The sequence below is a fragment of the Micropterus salmoides genome, unplaced genomic scaffold (genome assembly GCF_014851395.1).
Source record: "Micropterus salmoides isolate LMB-PRFRI ecotype aquatic unplaced genomic scaffold, ASM1485139v1 Ms_hic_scaffold_3, whole genome shotgun sequence".
Taxonomy (NCBI): Eukaryota; Metazoa; Chordata; class Actinopteri; order Centrarchiformes; family Centrarchidae; genus Micropterus; species Micropterus salmoides.
In genome coordinates, this window is record NW_024042261.1 from 18920725 (window position 1) to 18937706 (window position 16982).

Here is a 16982-nt window from a genome sequence, read left to right on the forward strand (position 1 = left end):
CAGGTGAATTTCAAACAGAATTGTAAATATAAACACCTGTATAAACTTAGAAGATGCTATGTCAATGTCTGTAAGTTTCTCTGTCATAGTTATCCAAAGAAGTTTGAGTCAAGGCCCTCTAGGCTTGGTTGAAGTTACTCGAAGACGTTTCAACACATGTGAACAAAGAGATCACATCATGGGACACCATGGTTTTATCTTGGTCCAGTTTCAATCCTCGGACTTTGTTCACAAAGACTATGGAGTTTTGGTGAGGGGTGTTGCCGACAAAGGGACTAGGACAGTAGATAAATGTTTGGCACTCATTGGCCACTTTATTAGGTACACCTTGCTTGTACCGGTTTGGACCCTCTTTTGCCTTCAGAAGTGGCTTAATTCTTTGTGGCATGCTTTCAACAAGGTGTTGGAAACATTCCTCAAAGACTTTGTAGCCCATCTGCTTCAAGGTTCGACGTGTTGTGCATTCAGAGACGGTATTCTGAATATGTTGCTTGTAACAAGTGGTTATTTGAGTTCTCTAATCTCAAACCAGTCAGCCCATTCTCCTCTGACCTCTGACATCCACAAGGCATCCGTCCACCCAACTGCAATTCACTGGATAATTTTTTTCAGACCATTCTCTGTAAACCCTAGAGATGGTTGTGCATGAAAAGCAGATTAGCAGTGAATGGGTGTACCTAATAAAGTGGCTGGTGAGTGTATATGTATAATGCTGTAGGTCACTGAGTTGATACTGAAAATGAGCCTGAAGGGGGTTCCTTTTTTATAACTGTTGAGGTTCATGAGTAACTTTACGAAGTTGGCTGAGCTTGGAGGGGAGCACAGTGTTAAATGCTGAACTGAAGTCAATGAATTCTGACTGTCCAGGTGGGTTAGGGCAGAGTGGAGTGCTGTAGAGATAGCCTTTTCTGTTAACCTGTTGTGGCAAATTGGTGTGGGTCCAGTGTAGCAGGTAGATAGGATCTGAGGTTTGAAATCACCTGTGAAAAATATTTACTTTGTCCCCTGTTATGAATGATGAAAGTTGACGTGTCACCTTCATTTACTACTTACCCATTCTCGCTCCTCTAACATGTTCACACTCTCAGTTACCAGTTTCTCTCCTCATCCTACACTTTCATCCAGCAACCTTGTTCTTATTTCAGGACACACACTAGCGAAGCAAAGATTTATGGCCTCATATGAACAGGAAAGACCCCCAGACCCCTCATCCTCACAAACACTTCCTGTCAACAACTCAAACACACCTTCACACTTGTCAGTTACTGAGCAATCATGTTAAAGCTTATTTGGTTTTTACATCTGGTATTCATGAGTAATCAAAAAAATCAAAGTTCATGATGAACAGTATCTGTGTCGTATTTTTCAAAAATAATGCTTTTTCAGGACTGACCCTGTTTGAAAATCATCAAATTATTCCTTAAGTGGTGCTACCAGCAGAGTTTCAGGAGCGGGACCACACATCAATGACGTCACTCCCGGCATTTCCATAAATACCCACACAATACACGTCCTCTTCTTCGCTCTCGCATTTCGCACCCCTCCTGCCCCCCATTTCTCTGTCCAGTCTCCTCATCTCCTCTTCCTCTCCATAGGGTTAAATGGGGGTCTGTGGTGCCCGGGCGCTACGGCGGATTTCCCTATTCTAGCTTCCCCACAACGCTTTCTAATGTCTATTCATTGGTCTTGCTACTGCAAGCTTCATACATCTTCTGTTCGTTAATCAATAAATCATTTAATCATATCTGTTGATTGTGGTCCTTGCTAGTAAAAAGATTTGTGGATACACATTTGAGGATCACAAAGGGCGTTTTATTTCAGAGACCCTCCTACCAAGTCAAACACACAGACACACTACTCGGGGTGACCCAAAATTATTTATAGGAGAAAGACACAGCAGAGGAAAAGAGGTCATAAGAAAGGAGAGGGTCGAGTAAAGGGACGGGAGATGAGGAAAAGGAGAGGTGGGCAAAGTGTCAAGGAGATTTAGAGGTAACATCAGGAGACTGAGGCATTGTATTGCTCTCCGTAAGTGTGTGTGTGTGTGTGTGTGTGTGTGTGTGTGTGTGTGTGTGTGTGTGTGTTCCTGAGCAGATAGACAGGGAAGCTCTCTGAGGGGAGTCCATCCTGGAATTTTTAACAGGAAATTTATTCTACCCCTAAACAATGGTATAATGCACACACATACACACACACACACACACACTTACAAAAACACAGAGTGCACACACATACACACACACACACACACACACACACACACACTTACAAAAACACAGAGTGCACACATACACACACAAAGCCTCTGAATCTCATTAGGAGTGCATGACAGTACAACAAAACATTTAAATCAATCACACCCCTCACCTTGGACAGCATGTGCTTACCTAAGTTGGTGTGTGAGTGTTAATATAGTATATGTGTGCTCTTTGCATCTAACCATGTTTGTGTTTGTGTTTGTATTCCATGTTTTTGCAAGTTATTCAATCATTAAAATCGTATTTGTGAGCTTGCACCTGTGCAGATTTCCATATTGTGTGTTTGGGGGAACTAATCACACCGTGTTTATAATTCAGTTTAATACATTTTCATTTTTAATTTGCTGCATTCATGTGCAATAGCTGTCCCAGGTGTACACTTTGAAGTAGGATCTCGTATACACACACAGCCTTTCACACAGTGACATGTTAAGCTGAAGGCTGGAGTCGGGTGAAAGGTGTGTAAACATGTTAGCATGGGGAATACACCTCTCTCTTTCCTTTTTCTGCATGCGCGTGCTATATTCCTGACTTCCTGTTTTTTGTCCACAGAAGAAGCATTTGGAGTTCTCAGTGTTGACAATTAACAGACCAAAGGATGGACATCAAGGGAGGGAAAATTCACAGTTGCGTCAAAAATCTCCTGGCAGCCATTGTGGAGAGCTACTGGAGATTTTGCTGTGAGCATATAATGTTATCGTCTAGCTGGCAGATTAATGTGAATACACTAATGCCAGCCTCTATTAAGCATGCCGACTGCCTGTCATATGTATTACTAGTAGCAATGATGGCTTTGTGAGTAGAAATCTATGGTTAGTTGTCCCAAAACAGCATAGGCATTAACAGTGTTTTTCCAGTCATATTATGTCACCTGAAAGCCATTAATATGTATTACTATAATTTGTTAGTATAATTTCTAAGTAACAGCTGTTTTACTCTAATCACCCCACTTCACAGTTAAAGGCGGGTTCAGAAGAGACTCTTACTTGTTGCCAACCAAATCCCATAGGTGGCTTCTAGTGGCTTTGAACCCCCCCCCCCCCCCCCCCCCCCCCCCCCATGTCCCCATGAGTGATGTGACATAACGTAGATTCAGTCTGAATCTCAGACAGATTTGCGAGCACTGAAACTATTTTCAAACATGGCTGATACCAACAGCCAGTGGTTTTAGATCTAACTTGTTCAAGCTGGAGAAAACATAAAAAAGCAGAGACAACAACGGCAAGGAATTGAGAAGCTGAATTTGTGCAGCACCAAATATAAAACAAACATGATGCAAATTTGTTTTGGAACTTCAACAACATCTGTGAGACTTTAGAGGTCACATAGTTTCCTATAATTTACTAGAAGCAAAAAGATATGTAACTTCAAATTCTTCAAAAGTTATAATTTGATATAATTACAGGACAAATTGAGACTGTGTTCAATTGGTACACTTACAGTTAATGATAATAAGATGCTAGCATATGTTAGTCAGGGCACAGCACATCAGCCAAACATGCCAAAATAATAAATCTGTCTAAGAGGAGACACACAATTCAACATAAAACTATTGCAAGAAAACAGTTTTATGATGAGACAGCGTTATTATCGATGTTTGGTTAGGTTTAGGTACATGGTTCATGGTTTGAGTTCATGTAAGTACTTTGTTAAAGTTGGGGAGCTTCATCTTCCTGACTACAATTTACACACTTGGCTTAGAGAGACGTTATTATCTCTATCTGTATTCAGATAGAAGATCAGAAGTGGGCGTGGTTTATACAAGAAGTCGCGTTAAATTGAGCAAATGTATTTTCTAACCTAATATTCCTTGGAAATGCAATTATTTTGCCTTCAATTTGATTTAATAAATAATGTACATTTTATCTCTTTCTTTTTCTTTAAACTAAACTAAGTTTTGTGAACCACCAGCCCCAACTGGGGGGGCATTGAACAACCAGAAACTGAAAAATAAATTGAAAGATTCTGTTTTAATAATTAAACATTTTATATTATTATATACCACTGATCAATTATAATATATTGCCTTCCTCTGTATAGCCTCACTGCAATTAACCACAAGAGACAAAACTCAGACAATTAAACCCATATGACCATCCATCCATCGTCAACCGCCTGCCTACAGGGTCGTGGGGGGGCTGGAGCCAATCCCAGCTGACATCGGGCCACCAATTTAGGGTCACCAATCAACCTAGCCTGCATGTCTTTGGATGGTGGGAGGAAGCCGGAGCACCCAGAGAGAACCCACGCAGACACGGGGAGAACATGCAAACTCCACACAGAAAGGCCGGGGTTTGAGCCCACGACCTTCTTGCTGTGAGGCAACAGTGTAACCACTGCACCACCGTGCCACCCCCCATATGACCAACAATAAGTAAAAAGCTATGGGCACCATGGCGGGTGCAACAAGCAACATTAGGCTATAGAAATGAAAAAAACTGCCACTTGAGCAGCAGAAAGAAACATCACCAATGCAGACAACACAGAGCTGTATAAATAATATAAACTCCACAGCTGCTGCATCGACAAACACACATATTAAGGTAAAGAGAGCTACAGTTTTTACACACTGCGTAGCGCACACACAATGCTAGGTAACGCAGTGGTTGTACTCACCTGTCTAAACGTTATTCTGTGAGTCTCGTGCGCCACAAAGTCCTCAACAATCTGCTCTTGATTCAACTTCTTTGCTTGATGATCTCAGATGATATTACAACCGGTCATCTCAGCAAGTCAATCTGTCCCATTATAACCCATCTGCTGAGCCTTTGTTTCCCAATATAATATAATAACCTCATGTTTAGTACATTGTTGTGGCTACTGTTGACAAACTGCTAGCCACAGCCAGGTGAGACTACACTCATAAATGTCTCCGAACATTGTCTTTATTTCATTTACAAGAAACATCCCTGGAAGTTATTATGAAATTACTGACCTGTAACATGAAATGTTACCACAACATCTTTTCAAAGTAATTTCTCTGTAACAAACTACCAGTGGAGTTGTGCCGTGTGACATTATCAAGTGCTGCATAGTTAACATCATGGCAACTGTGATATCTGTATCCATGGTAATTTGGTCATCTACTGCGCAAACAGTTTCCTAGGCAGCAATAGCTGTTGCTTTGTCAAAGCGTGTCTTAAAAAGTCCAGGCATTGTTTTTGTGCCAGAACAAGACAATCCTTTTGGCAGAAGCTGTTTAACTAATTGATTTACCTTTTAGTGATGCCATAACAGTAACATGTTAAGTAGATAATGTGCAACTGGCAGATAGATAGATGGAAAGATTGATGTGGAGAGTAGGATGCAGATGATAAGAGCAAGGGAGGAAAAACATAAGCTAGAATACAGAGAAACTGAGCTGAAAGTAGACGTTTGAGCAGGGTAACAACCAAGAGGAGGATAGAAAAAACCAAGTGAATAGAGAGTGAAAAGGAGCCAAGAGAATGGCGAGAGCATGTGGGTGTCTGTTCCTGAACAGAAGAGTCAGATTAAAATAGAATAACAGCCATGTGACTGTCAAACACCTGCAGCGGAGAGAGAGAGACAGGCATAATGAGATGTAAGGGACAAATGAGAAACAGACAGGTGACAAAGAGACAGAGGGAAAGGGGCGGGGGTAGAGATTCTGAATAGTGAGACTATGCAAAGCATTACAGGGAACAGAGAGACAAAGAGGGAGAGCGTGAATCAGATACAGATGAGCAAAAGGGTTGAGAACAAATGAAAAAGAAGGTGAGCATGAAGAATGAAGACCATTACTGTGGCCACCCTGCCCGAAATTGTGTGAAAGAACTGGTGTTTTTCTCCAGTGTGCTCCCATCAGTCTCCCTTTTTGCTGCCCTGGGCATTGAATAGCTCGTTACAGCAGTTCTACTGCAACAAGAGAAAGTAGGCGAGCTTAGGCATCATAGTCTCTAACAAAGGTGCTATCATACATTCTGTCATACACAACACATCTGTTGCATCATCAAAAGGTAGTTTTTGAGCGGCCATGATATTTAGACAGCCTGATTGGCAGTTGTTGACATTTGAGAGGAGGCCAGTCCCTCTGAGTGAAAACTGATGACAATCAGAGCCATTTGGATTAGACAAGGTGCTTAGCATTTTACTGCATCACGCTTCAGCATGCATTAGGGAAAACGCAGACGTGAGACTGGGATTTCAGTAAAAAGTAATAACTGTATATTATAATAGGCAAAATCTGAACACATACTCTTAGATATCAATATCTCTATCATAATCTTACTTTGGAAGTTTATTTTTAACTATCAAAAGTAATTCAGTAACAGTTTGTTCACTTTGTTTTCATGGTTACAGTGCTAACAGGAACTTCTAGGACCTAATTGTACTTAACTCAGTGCCTGAGTTTTATGTTGCAAATTTGCTGAAATGCAAACAAATACAGGCTAAAAAAAGGCTCTATGTGTATCCCACAGCTAACTTACTGACTCCACAACAACATTATACTTCCTAATTGCATCCCCCAAAACATTGTGGGAATTGACCCTTCGCTAAACCCCGTCCCCCTTAGGCACTGTTGCTAAGTCCGACAAACTGTCGGCGCTGCCACTGTCTGTTACTGCACTCGCCGGAGAAATATTGTCAAATTTGTTTTAAAAAGCGATCTCAGAAAGCACACAGTTTTGCAGTTGCATTATACATTTGAAGGCTGTATTCAGGCTGTCAAACTAACTCAAACTAATTCAAACTGACTCAAAGGCTACGTTCAGACTGCAGGCCAATGTGACCCAAATCCTATTTTTTTGTCCATATGTTATTCAGATCTGATCTTTTTATGACAGTGTGAACAGGCCAAGTCACATGGAATCTGATCTTTTCCAGTTTGGAATTGGGCCACTTCCATATGTGGTCCAAATCTGATACAGATCGGATCTTTTTAAATGCAACCTCTGTCTGGACACTCAGGTCACATTTGAGGAGACTTTGACGTCACTGTAGAGCAGCTGTTCATAATTAAACATGTGGCTCTCTTCTTTCTCTACCTCGCTATCATCTGCTTACAAATTCCTTTTCTTATACCTAAAATTCACCAGACCGGGGCTCTTCTGAGTTACGTGCATGCTACTTCTCCGAGCGGACACAGTGGGGAGAGAGAGAGAGAGAGGGGAGGGAGTGAGTTGTGAGGCAGTTGCGTTGTCCAGCGCCAGAAAAGAACAGAAAGTTGTGAACACTTGTCATAATTCAGGAGAAATGTGACCCGTGAGAGGACAATGAAAAACGGGAATCTCCCGCGAGTTGACCGGAGCTAACCTCTGTTGCTCCGTGTTTTCTTCTGTAGCCTATGTGTGCTGCGTGTGACGTCGTGTGATTCTTCTGCGCATATGGGTCACCTTCAGGGTGCGGACAGTTGAGACTGGAGTCTGATGTGGGCCACATTTAAACTATAATGTGAACTGTCAAACAAACAAAAAACAAAAAATTGAGCATTAAAGCCCCCCTCCAGCCAGTTTTAAATGCCGTTTTTGGTTAACGTTCTTTCTCAAACAGACACTTTACTGTCTGGCAGGAGTAGCTATTACTTTGATAGATACTAATGTGCGCGTATCAGCTGTTCAATCATCATCAATCATACAGTCGACGGTCCTGTTACGCACTGCACACGATAACTCCTACTACGTTTTATGGTGCGCTTACTTTACCGCGGGGGTGTGGTGGATGCCTCCACCGATGCATTGGTAAAACGGCCGTCAGTAAAATGCATGTTGCAGACTGTATATAAGATGGTGGCAGGTGAAAGTGCGATGCGGTCATCTGTCCTCCAACACCGCAAGCACAAATGCCACAAATGGAAAGAGCTGTGGCTGCCCAACTCAGCCATCATATGCTACATCACAACCTCTATGAGCCATTTCAATCTGGTTTTAGGACACATCATAGCACAGAAATTGCCCTCATCAAAATCACAAATGACCTTCTCATGGCAGCTGACTCTGGCCATGTCAACATCTTAATTCTTCTCGACCTCTCTGCAGCCTTCGACACAGTCTCCCACTCCATTCTTCTCACTCACCTCTCCGAACTCATTGGACTCACTGGTACTGTGTATTCCTGGTTTCAATCCTACCTCACCAACATGCAACAATACATCACCCATAAGGGCATCTGCTCTGAATTGGCGCCAGTATCACACGGTGTGCCTCAAGGATCAGTGCTTGGCCCGCTACTATTCAATATCTATATGCTACCTCTTGGGATGATCAGCCGGAAACATGGACCCCTCTTCCACTGCTACGCTGATTACACCCAGCTCTACATCAGTACTAAGTCATCTACTCCCCTTCCACCAGTGTCGCTTATTAACTGCCTGAAGGACATCAAGAACTGGATGGACAGTAAACTCCTCAAACTGAACAAAAACAAAACAGAACTCATGGTGTTTGCCCCACAGTCACTTCTCAAAAAGGTTGGTGACATCACACTGGACGTGGATGGCTGCTCAATCTCTGCATCCCCTCAAGTATGCAACCTGGGTGTCATCATGGACTCCACTCTCTCCTTCCAACAGCACATCAAAAACTCTACTAAAACTGCCTTTTACCATCTTAAGAACATCTCCAGACTCCAACAGTGCCTCTCCAACTCTGTAGCTGAGACCCTCATCCACTCCTTCATCACCTACCGACTTGACTATTGTAACGGTATCCTGTTTGGTCTGCCCAGCAAGGCTACTGACCTCTGCGGCTAGGATGCTCACCCACACAAAACTTGGACTTCACATCACTCCCATCCTGAAGAAGCTCCACTGACTCCCAGATCAAATAAATAAAATCCTCCTACTGACGTACAAATCGCTCCATGGACTTGCACCTCAGTACCTCACAGATCTACTCCATCCCTACACTCAGTCACAGTCCCTGCGGTCTTCTGACAAGGACCTGCTTGCTGTCCTTAATTCCAGGCTCCGGACATTTGGTGACAGAGCCTTCTGTGTCAGTGCACCATCACTCTGGAACAAGCTTCCTCTTGCCATCTGCTCTGCCTCCTCTATAATAACATTTAAAACCCAGCTTAAAACATACCTCTTCACTGAGGCCTATGGGCTTTAATCTCCCCTGGCCTCACACCTCTCACCTTGGGTTTGTGAAAGGCGCTATATAAATCAAAGTTATTATTATTATTATTATTATTATTATGAAAATGAAAAGCACACTAAACCAAGAGGAGAAAACTAAAAACTAAAATGATGACCCTCTGTTATTAGCTAACTTTCTGCAATAACTAGCTAACTACACGTAACTACAACTAAGTTAACTTAGCTAACTAAAGTAGAAAGACAAACCAATAATCAGACACAGAGAGACATACCTACTGTAAGTTCTAAGTAAATTACATGATAAATTGGTTAGCTAGCTCACAACGACATTTATGATGATTTTTGATGCTCTGATTTAATGAGACGTGACAGTTTTTAACAAGGCATGACAGTGCGTCTGCGCAAGCTTGGAGAATGACGTATGATTTTTGTAATTACTATAGTCATACGTCACAATCCTGTTTTAACAACTAAACAATTTTTGCAACTTTGAGCACAAAATTAAGGGGAGAGCGGGGTGAGTTGAGCCAGTTTTTACTTGAGGTGTCTTTAAAGCAAGGACATGACAGTAATGTCTCCAACTACAATATGAACATATATTTTAGGATGTGGTGCATTCCTGGGAATAATCAGTTTAGATCTAAAAAAAACTATTTTCAAAATATGGCTTTTTAGAAAGCAGAACAGTAGGGCTTTATTAAGTTACATTCAGTAGGAAGTTAGCTAGTGTTAGCTAACTAACATTACATTAGGAACAATCCATAGCTAACATTTTTCTGGATGTATTTTAAGTTTTGGAAAGAGAATAAATCATACTTCACCTATCAATCTCTCTGGGTAGCGACTGTAACTATTACAAGTGCCCCAGGAACAGCTTTGACCATATCTTAGAAAAATACAGCCAAAAAAAGCTAGAAAACAACTCTTTTTGCATTAGCGTCAATGGAGCGCAGCAATGAAAGTGTCGGACCTCAGTTAGAGCGAGTCCTATACCGTGCTGTTATTGGCCATTATTATTACAAATTTAAATAAAGAATAACAATAGAACTAAGGTGTCATGTCCTATTAACATGGTTTATATTTTTCTGAAACACTGATCTCTGATGTTGTTGTATATTTTTATGTTGTTGTATAGAATAATGCACATGTATATATCTGCAACATTGTTCTTCAATTCCATATTTATATATTTCCACATTTATTTATGTTGACTGTATGTTTGTCTACGTGTAGCACCTTATCACCACAGCAAATTCCTCGTATGTGTAAAACACTACTTGGCAATAAAGCTCCTTCTGATTCTGATTCTCTTCGTCCATTGGGCCTGTATACATATATTTAAGTTCTGTTGAAAAACTGGACACAAAGGCAAAAAAACTTATTTTTTCTCCATTCAAACTTGCTCAGAAAGTGTATAATACAACTCACAGGCAAATTAGCATTTCTAAGTAGCCCAGCCCTCTCACCCCTAACCCTGGCTATGACATGCAGTGACCCAAGTGTGCAAATAACAACAGTTTAAAACAATAAATAAAAATATTACCACAACATGCAGTTAAAAGCTTCACAGCAATCCTCTAGTGAGCAGATAGAAATTAAACATTGAAAACCAAGGCAAGCACAAATGACATTCATCAGAAAAAGAGAACACTGCGTTGAGCATTCAGATTCGATGAAGGAGCATCATCATCAGCTTGGTTAGTGTGGTCATTGTTGTCATCAGTCTAATTGTAGGAACGACACCCGATGCGGGAACATCAGTGCCGCTTCAGTCTCCACAGACAACGACGACCACCAGAGGCGATCACAGAGGACAGTCACACAGTACAAAGGATGCTGATGCTGCTCAGTCACAGCCTGAAACAAAAGGAGACATTAGACATGTCTAAACACACAGCAGAGTCCTTCATTTACTCACAGAGACACTCGTCAACAGGAACAAACAGCTGCACACAGAACAAGCTGGCTGGAGATAGTTAATTAATTCACCATCAATGAGAATGTTTAATTGTTAACTTGTCATATAAATCTATGCAGAGACAGAAACAGTTGTGCTATGCTAAATTTATACAAATGTTAGTGACATAAGTTCAGCATGTTTTAAAGGTACCCTGTGAAACCGTGTTTGCTTGTGAGTAGTCTTCTTCTTCCTTGGCTTTATTGGTACATTTCAAGATTTACTGGCACATTTCAGCTACTAAGTAAAACCATCAACAAAATGTATCACATCACCTTGATGTGATACGTGCATGAGTGTCCTAGTGCACAAGCAATCTTAAAAATTTAAAATGCTAAACATTCCTCCTACTAGAGGTCAGAAACTCTACGTTGTAGCATACCTTTACATCTGAAATTGAATTTAGAAGCACAGATAAAGGCAAGAAAAGGCAAATGTACCTGTGTAGTACCTTTCAACAATGAGGCCATTAGAAGTGCTTTAATTAAGACATGAAGGCATCATGTCAAGATATAAAAGAAACACAAGGCAATATAAAAGGACAGCATAAAAAAGACATACGTAAATAGGATATTAAAGAGGTGGTAGTATGCTTGGTGACTTTTTCCCTCCCCTTTATTGAGTTATATACCTTTTTTGTGCATGTAATAGGTTTGCAAAGTGAAAAAGCCCAAAGTCCACCCCAAAGGGAATTCCCATCTCCCACAGAAAACACTGCTCTGAACTGCCTGAAAACAGCTCGTTTGTAGTCCAGCCTTTACTTCCCTTTCTTGTGATGTCACAAGAAAATACGTGTCATAATGCTTGCCTGACACGCCCTCAAAAACACCGGTGGAAAAACACTGAGCTGCAGCACACCTCTCCTCTCCCTTCCAAGCACTAGCTACCCTCCAGGCAGTCAATGGACATGAAGTTGTTACTGTGATGTAGAGACAGAGCTCAGTTAAAACTTTTGTTACAGATTAATAACTCACCACTCTGAAACTCTTGCTCCAGTCCATATTGCCAAGTTGGTCAGCAACATGTAGCCTACAGCTGAATCAAAGCTGTTTACCGTCTTTTGGCTGACCCGCCTTTCTCTGCTTCTGATTGGCTATTACTGGCCTTTCGCTGACCTGCCCTTCTCTGCTTCTGATTGGCTAGTAGTCCTTAACTAGGAACTGCGCATGTGCAACTCTCAACAAAGATCATTTAGAGATAAGATGTATCACTCCATAGCTAAAACGAAGCCTTCAATACAGGGTGAAAAGAGGAGCTGCAGCAATGTGCAGTATGACAAAAAATATGGTGTTTTTTTGAAAATTAAACCATGTAAACCTGTTCTGGTACAACCTCTAAATAGGATTTTGAACCTGAAAATGAGCATAATACCACCTCTTTAAAGGATTAAAAGTAAAATAGAAGAAATCTAAATCTAAATGCAGGGAAGTTAAGAAGCAAAAGTTAACTTGACGACCTCTTTTACAGATCATATATATATTTCTCTCCATGCGTTAGATTTGCATATTTTTCAGGCAAGGCTTACCCTGTCAGCACCAATGAAAACCTGCATATAAAACTGCAATTACAGAATTTAATACACACACTAAGACACAATAAGAAAGAGTATGAAAAATGGTGGTTATATTATTATTATTATTATATTGATAACTGAGGATTAACTTTTGAAGATTTCCATAGGTATAGTATAAGACTATAGACTATAAATCTGCTGCGCTTTACTTCTCACATTCACTTTTTTTTTATACTAACTACTTTAATTAAAATGCAGAATTGATGAGACCAGATGAGAGCAGCTGTCTGCTGTTGTCTCTGGAGATGCTAAAACGGCCTCAAACTGACGTGAGGAGGCGTTCATTCCTGCCAGAATATTTCTTTCAAGTTACAGCATGTTGGTCTGACTCAAATCAATCTTGTTGGATTTGTTATAGACGAGCTCATTTGAAAGTTGGCCGGAGGCATTCATTAAAAAAAATGAAGTCTTAATGATATCACCAAACAAAATGTGATGTGAATGATTCATTTCTCGTTATAGATCTGTGATATAGAGCGCAGTAACCATGAAGCACAGATTGGACATACACTGACCATCATTACAATGAGAGTAGAGGCCTCTTCACTATTGTATCTATGTTTCTTAGTCTCTCTCCAAACTTGCCTCAACGCTTGCATTGCTCCTCTGAGCGATGTGTGAGTTTCATCAGCAAGCAGTTTTGTGTCTTTATGGGATTTGGTTCCTCTGTTTAGTCTGCCAATTCCTGCCTTTTTACTTGCTCTTTCAGGTCTAAATTTCTGTTTCTGACAATTTCTGTCTATCATCCGCCTCCCTTGAGTCATGCTGAGGATATAAATTATGGTCTTCTGGCTGGTTTAATAACTTTCAGCTCAAAACTAGACTCAAAAACTCTTGAAAAATCCTGTCTCTCCTCTTCTCACGCTCTCTTTCACACACACACACACAGTTAATTAAGCGGCAGCACCATGATGTACCTGATTCTCTTGCTCTTCACACAGTGATAGGTCAGCCTTATCTTTGCCATATCACTTTATTGTTTTAGCCTCCTGTTCTTTATCTACTTGTGTTTGTGTGTGGGGGGGGGGGAGAGAAATATCACTGGGACATTGTATGTGTGCGTGGTCATGCGCATGCATGTGTGTATGTGTGCATGGCAGGGGCCTGTCATCATGGCTTGGCTGTATTCTACAGTGCATGTGTCTCCAGTATGTTAGTGATGCTACTGGAGACCCAGCTCTGTTGGAATAACAACCAGGACCCACTGCAACACTAACAGCCTCCCCCTGGCCATGCTGTGTTTGTGTGTAGGTGTGTGTGTGTAGGTGTGTGTGTGTAGGTGTGTGTGTGTATCGTCTCTGTCTGTCTTTTTCTCAGACACTCAGGCGGACAAACTGATTAAATCTTTACATTTGTCCCTCTTCACTCCTCTCTCCCTTTAGCGACTGACAACTGGCAAAAATCAATCCAAATCAGTAATTCACTTAAGTCAAATGTTAAAGAGTGAACAGCCAATAGTAAGTCCCTCATCGACTTAAACATCCGAAACATCCACGGTTGAACATACAGCAGGTGAGGGATTGAGCAAGCTAGTGATTTGCCTGTTACAGCATGTAAATAGTTACATAAAAATCTATAGGCACAAGGGAGGATGCCTTTAATCATCTGCAAGTGTGGTGTCATTACCCTTCATCCTCTCGCTGTTAGATCAAGGTCGAGCAGTAAACCTTTTGCAATGCAGATTGGCTTGATTCACGGAGTCAGACGGCTCTGTGAACAATACAGGAGATAAGAAATAGAGGAGTTAGCCTAAAGGCTCCAATTAGCTCCTTATACTAATCCTCCCAGTCGAGTCTTTAGCTAAGATAGGTCTTTATCTAATGTGGACAATTTACAATATTAATATTCAGCTAACTTGCTTATCTAAAATCTGATTCTCAAATGAATGTTACCTTCAATACTTTCATGAGTGCAATCAACCACTAAGCAATGTCAGTCATGTTTGCTAACCAGGTTTATAGGTTTTCTCAGTACATGTTAATTTAGAGTCTTTAAACCTCAACAGAATTTAGGGCATATCAAAGCATATGACCACAGAATAATCTGTTGGAACATTTTGTCCTCATGTCTTTAGATAGTCCTGTGTTAGAAACTTTACTGATAGTAAACTTCAAAGGTGTTGTGTGTCCTTTTAAAAATAACAATGTTTCATGTAGCTGTGGTAAAGTGGCAGAATTCTTTATTGATGGTGAAGGAAGAGGGTCAGAGAAAGAATATAAAGGTATATAATTTCCTTTGATAATGATTACAGTTTTGATCTTCCACAGGAGACGAATGAGAGTGTTTTATTCTGATTGTCATGGCTAGTTTTCCCCAAAATACGACTCGTGAGTCATGCATGTAACATCGGCTGATCAGCATCTGATCCAAGTAAACAACAGTCATTCACCTTTTCCTGCAAGGCCATCCAAAGTGGTTGAATAACAACAAGAATAATAATAACAAAATGGAGACGGAAATAACAATTATCATTGTTGTCATGCTGTTTCTCCATATTGTGATTTTGATTGTTATTTTTGTGTACTCTGTACACACAACATCTGTCGCATGTCTGTTCTTCCTGGAAGACGGGTCCCTCTTCTGTTGCTCCTCATTAAATTTCCCCCATTTTTGTCAGTTTTTAGGGGGTATTTTTTCATTTATCTGAATTGAGGGTTTAAGGATAGAGGGTATTTTATGTTGTACAGACTTTGGAGCACTTTGAAGCAAATTTCTGGGCTACAGAAATAACATTTACTTGACTTGAGCAAACTCCATCCGTTGATGAAGGTCATGAAATGTGGTTAGAGATGCTTAAGATTTTCTAGTAAGTGGAACTTATCAGATATAAAATATGAGCAGGAAATTAGGCTGTTTCTAGCCCATCTCAAATTAAGGTCCTACAAAAGACAGTAGTTGTCTGTTAACTGGTTGTTGTGGCTTCCCCACTATACCACCCTTGCCTCCTGTTTTTTCTCCTTGTTTGTCAAATATATTTGCAGTAGCATTTTACTTCATGCATATTCCATATCTCACTGGTGTGCTCCTCAGGGGCTCAAATCTGCTTCCTGCTGAACCTTTCACATGCTGTTTCTGGATTCACATGAAGAGCCCCTCAGGGAGCTGATCCCGCACCACCAAATACATCTATGCTATCACCATTAGAGAGCAAAAATACAGTTAACATGAGACCCGACTAGCAGAGCTGGGTCAAATAGGTGTGGGAAATGAGTTTGTTTTAATCAGTTTGAAATACTAGAGCATATAATAAATGAATACAAATTAATGTTCTATGTGCCCAAAAAAATCCAGCTCGCCACGCAGCCAAAGCAGCCTAAAATAAACCTTACAAAGAATGTGCAAATTATTATCCTAGTTCTGCTCCATAGGAAATTTCCTCAACATTACAGAGAGCTGATTTTGCTTTATACTGCTAGCTACGACTCTTTCCATGTAGACTTAATTAAGCTATTCAGTGAGTTGTCCTCCTGGAGTTATACTCCAAATGGCAACTCCTTTCTATTAACTCTGATTTATGACTTCTGTAGTTCCGGACAATGATGGAATTAAAGGGTAAACTTTTGCCCTGTGTTATTGTTTTTCTTTACCTACATTTATTAACAGGCTGCCATTTTCTTCTTCAACAGCCATGTCCTGCTTCACTATAATCTCCTTTCCATACCATTGTACTTATAGACTGACCATTACCTTCTCTGCTTTTCAGAACCAGAATCTGCTTTATTGCCAGGTATGTGTACACATACGAGGAATTGGACTTAGGATTGTACATTGCTCACGATCTGCTTACTCATACAAAAATACCATAACACAATAATAAAATAATAATAAAATAAAATCAGACACAAACTACAGTATAGACAACACTAACATACACACTATGAACAAAACAATATAGACATATTGACAAATAGTGCAGTGATCAGAGTGCAAAGGATGCAAGAGTAAACTATTATTCTCATTATGTCTGTTGAAGGTGGATATGATATACAGGTACACATACACATACATGCATACATGCACACATGTACACAGTGTGATGGAACATAGTGCAAAGGATGCCAGAAAAAATAGGTGTATTGGTATACAGTATGTACAATGACATAGTATGAACAGCACTGAAATAGAGAATGGTGAATA

At 40.5% G+C, this 16982-nt stretch overlaps 1 protein-coding gene across 4 annotated transcripts in view; it reads left to right on the forward strand.

Moving 5' to 3' along the window:
* LOC119883312 (cGMP-dependent 3',5'-cyclic phosphodiesterase) overlaps positions 1 to 16982 on the forward strand; it is a gene marked incomplete at its 3' end in the record, with an annotated part of 170810 nt that overhangs the window by 118026 nt on the left and 35802 nt on the right. For 2 of the 4 annotated variants that reach the window (XM_038693897.1, XM_038693898.1), the window contains 1 exon segment: positions 16549 to 16572. In XM_038693897.1, the coding sequence (XP_038549825.1) occupies positions 16549 to 16572 (24 nt within the window). 4 annotated transcript variants of the gene reach the window in all.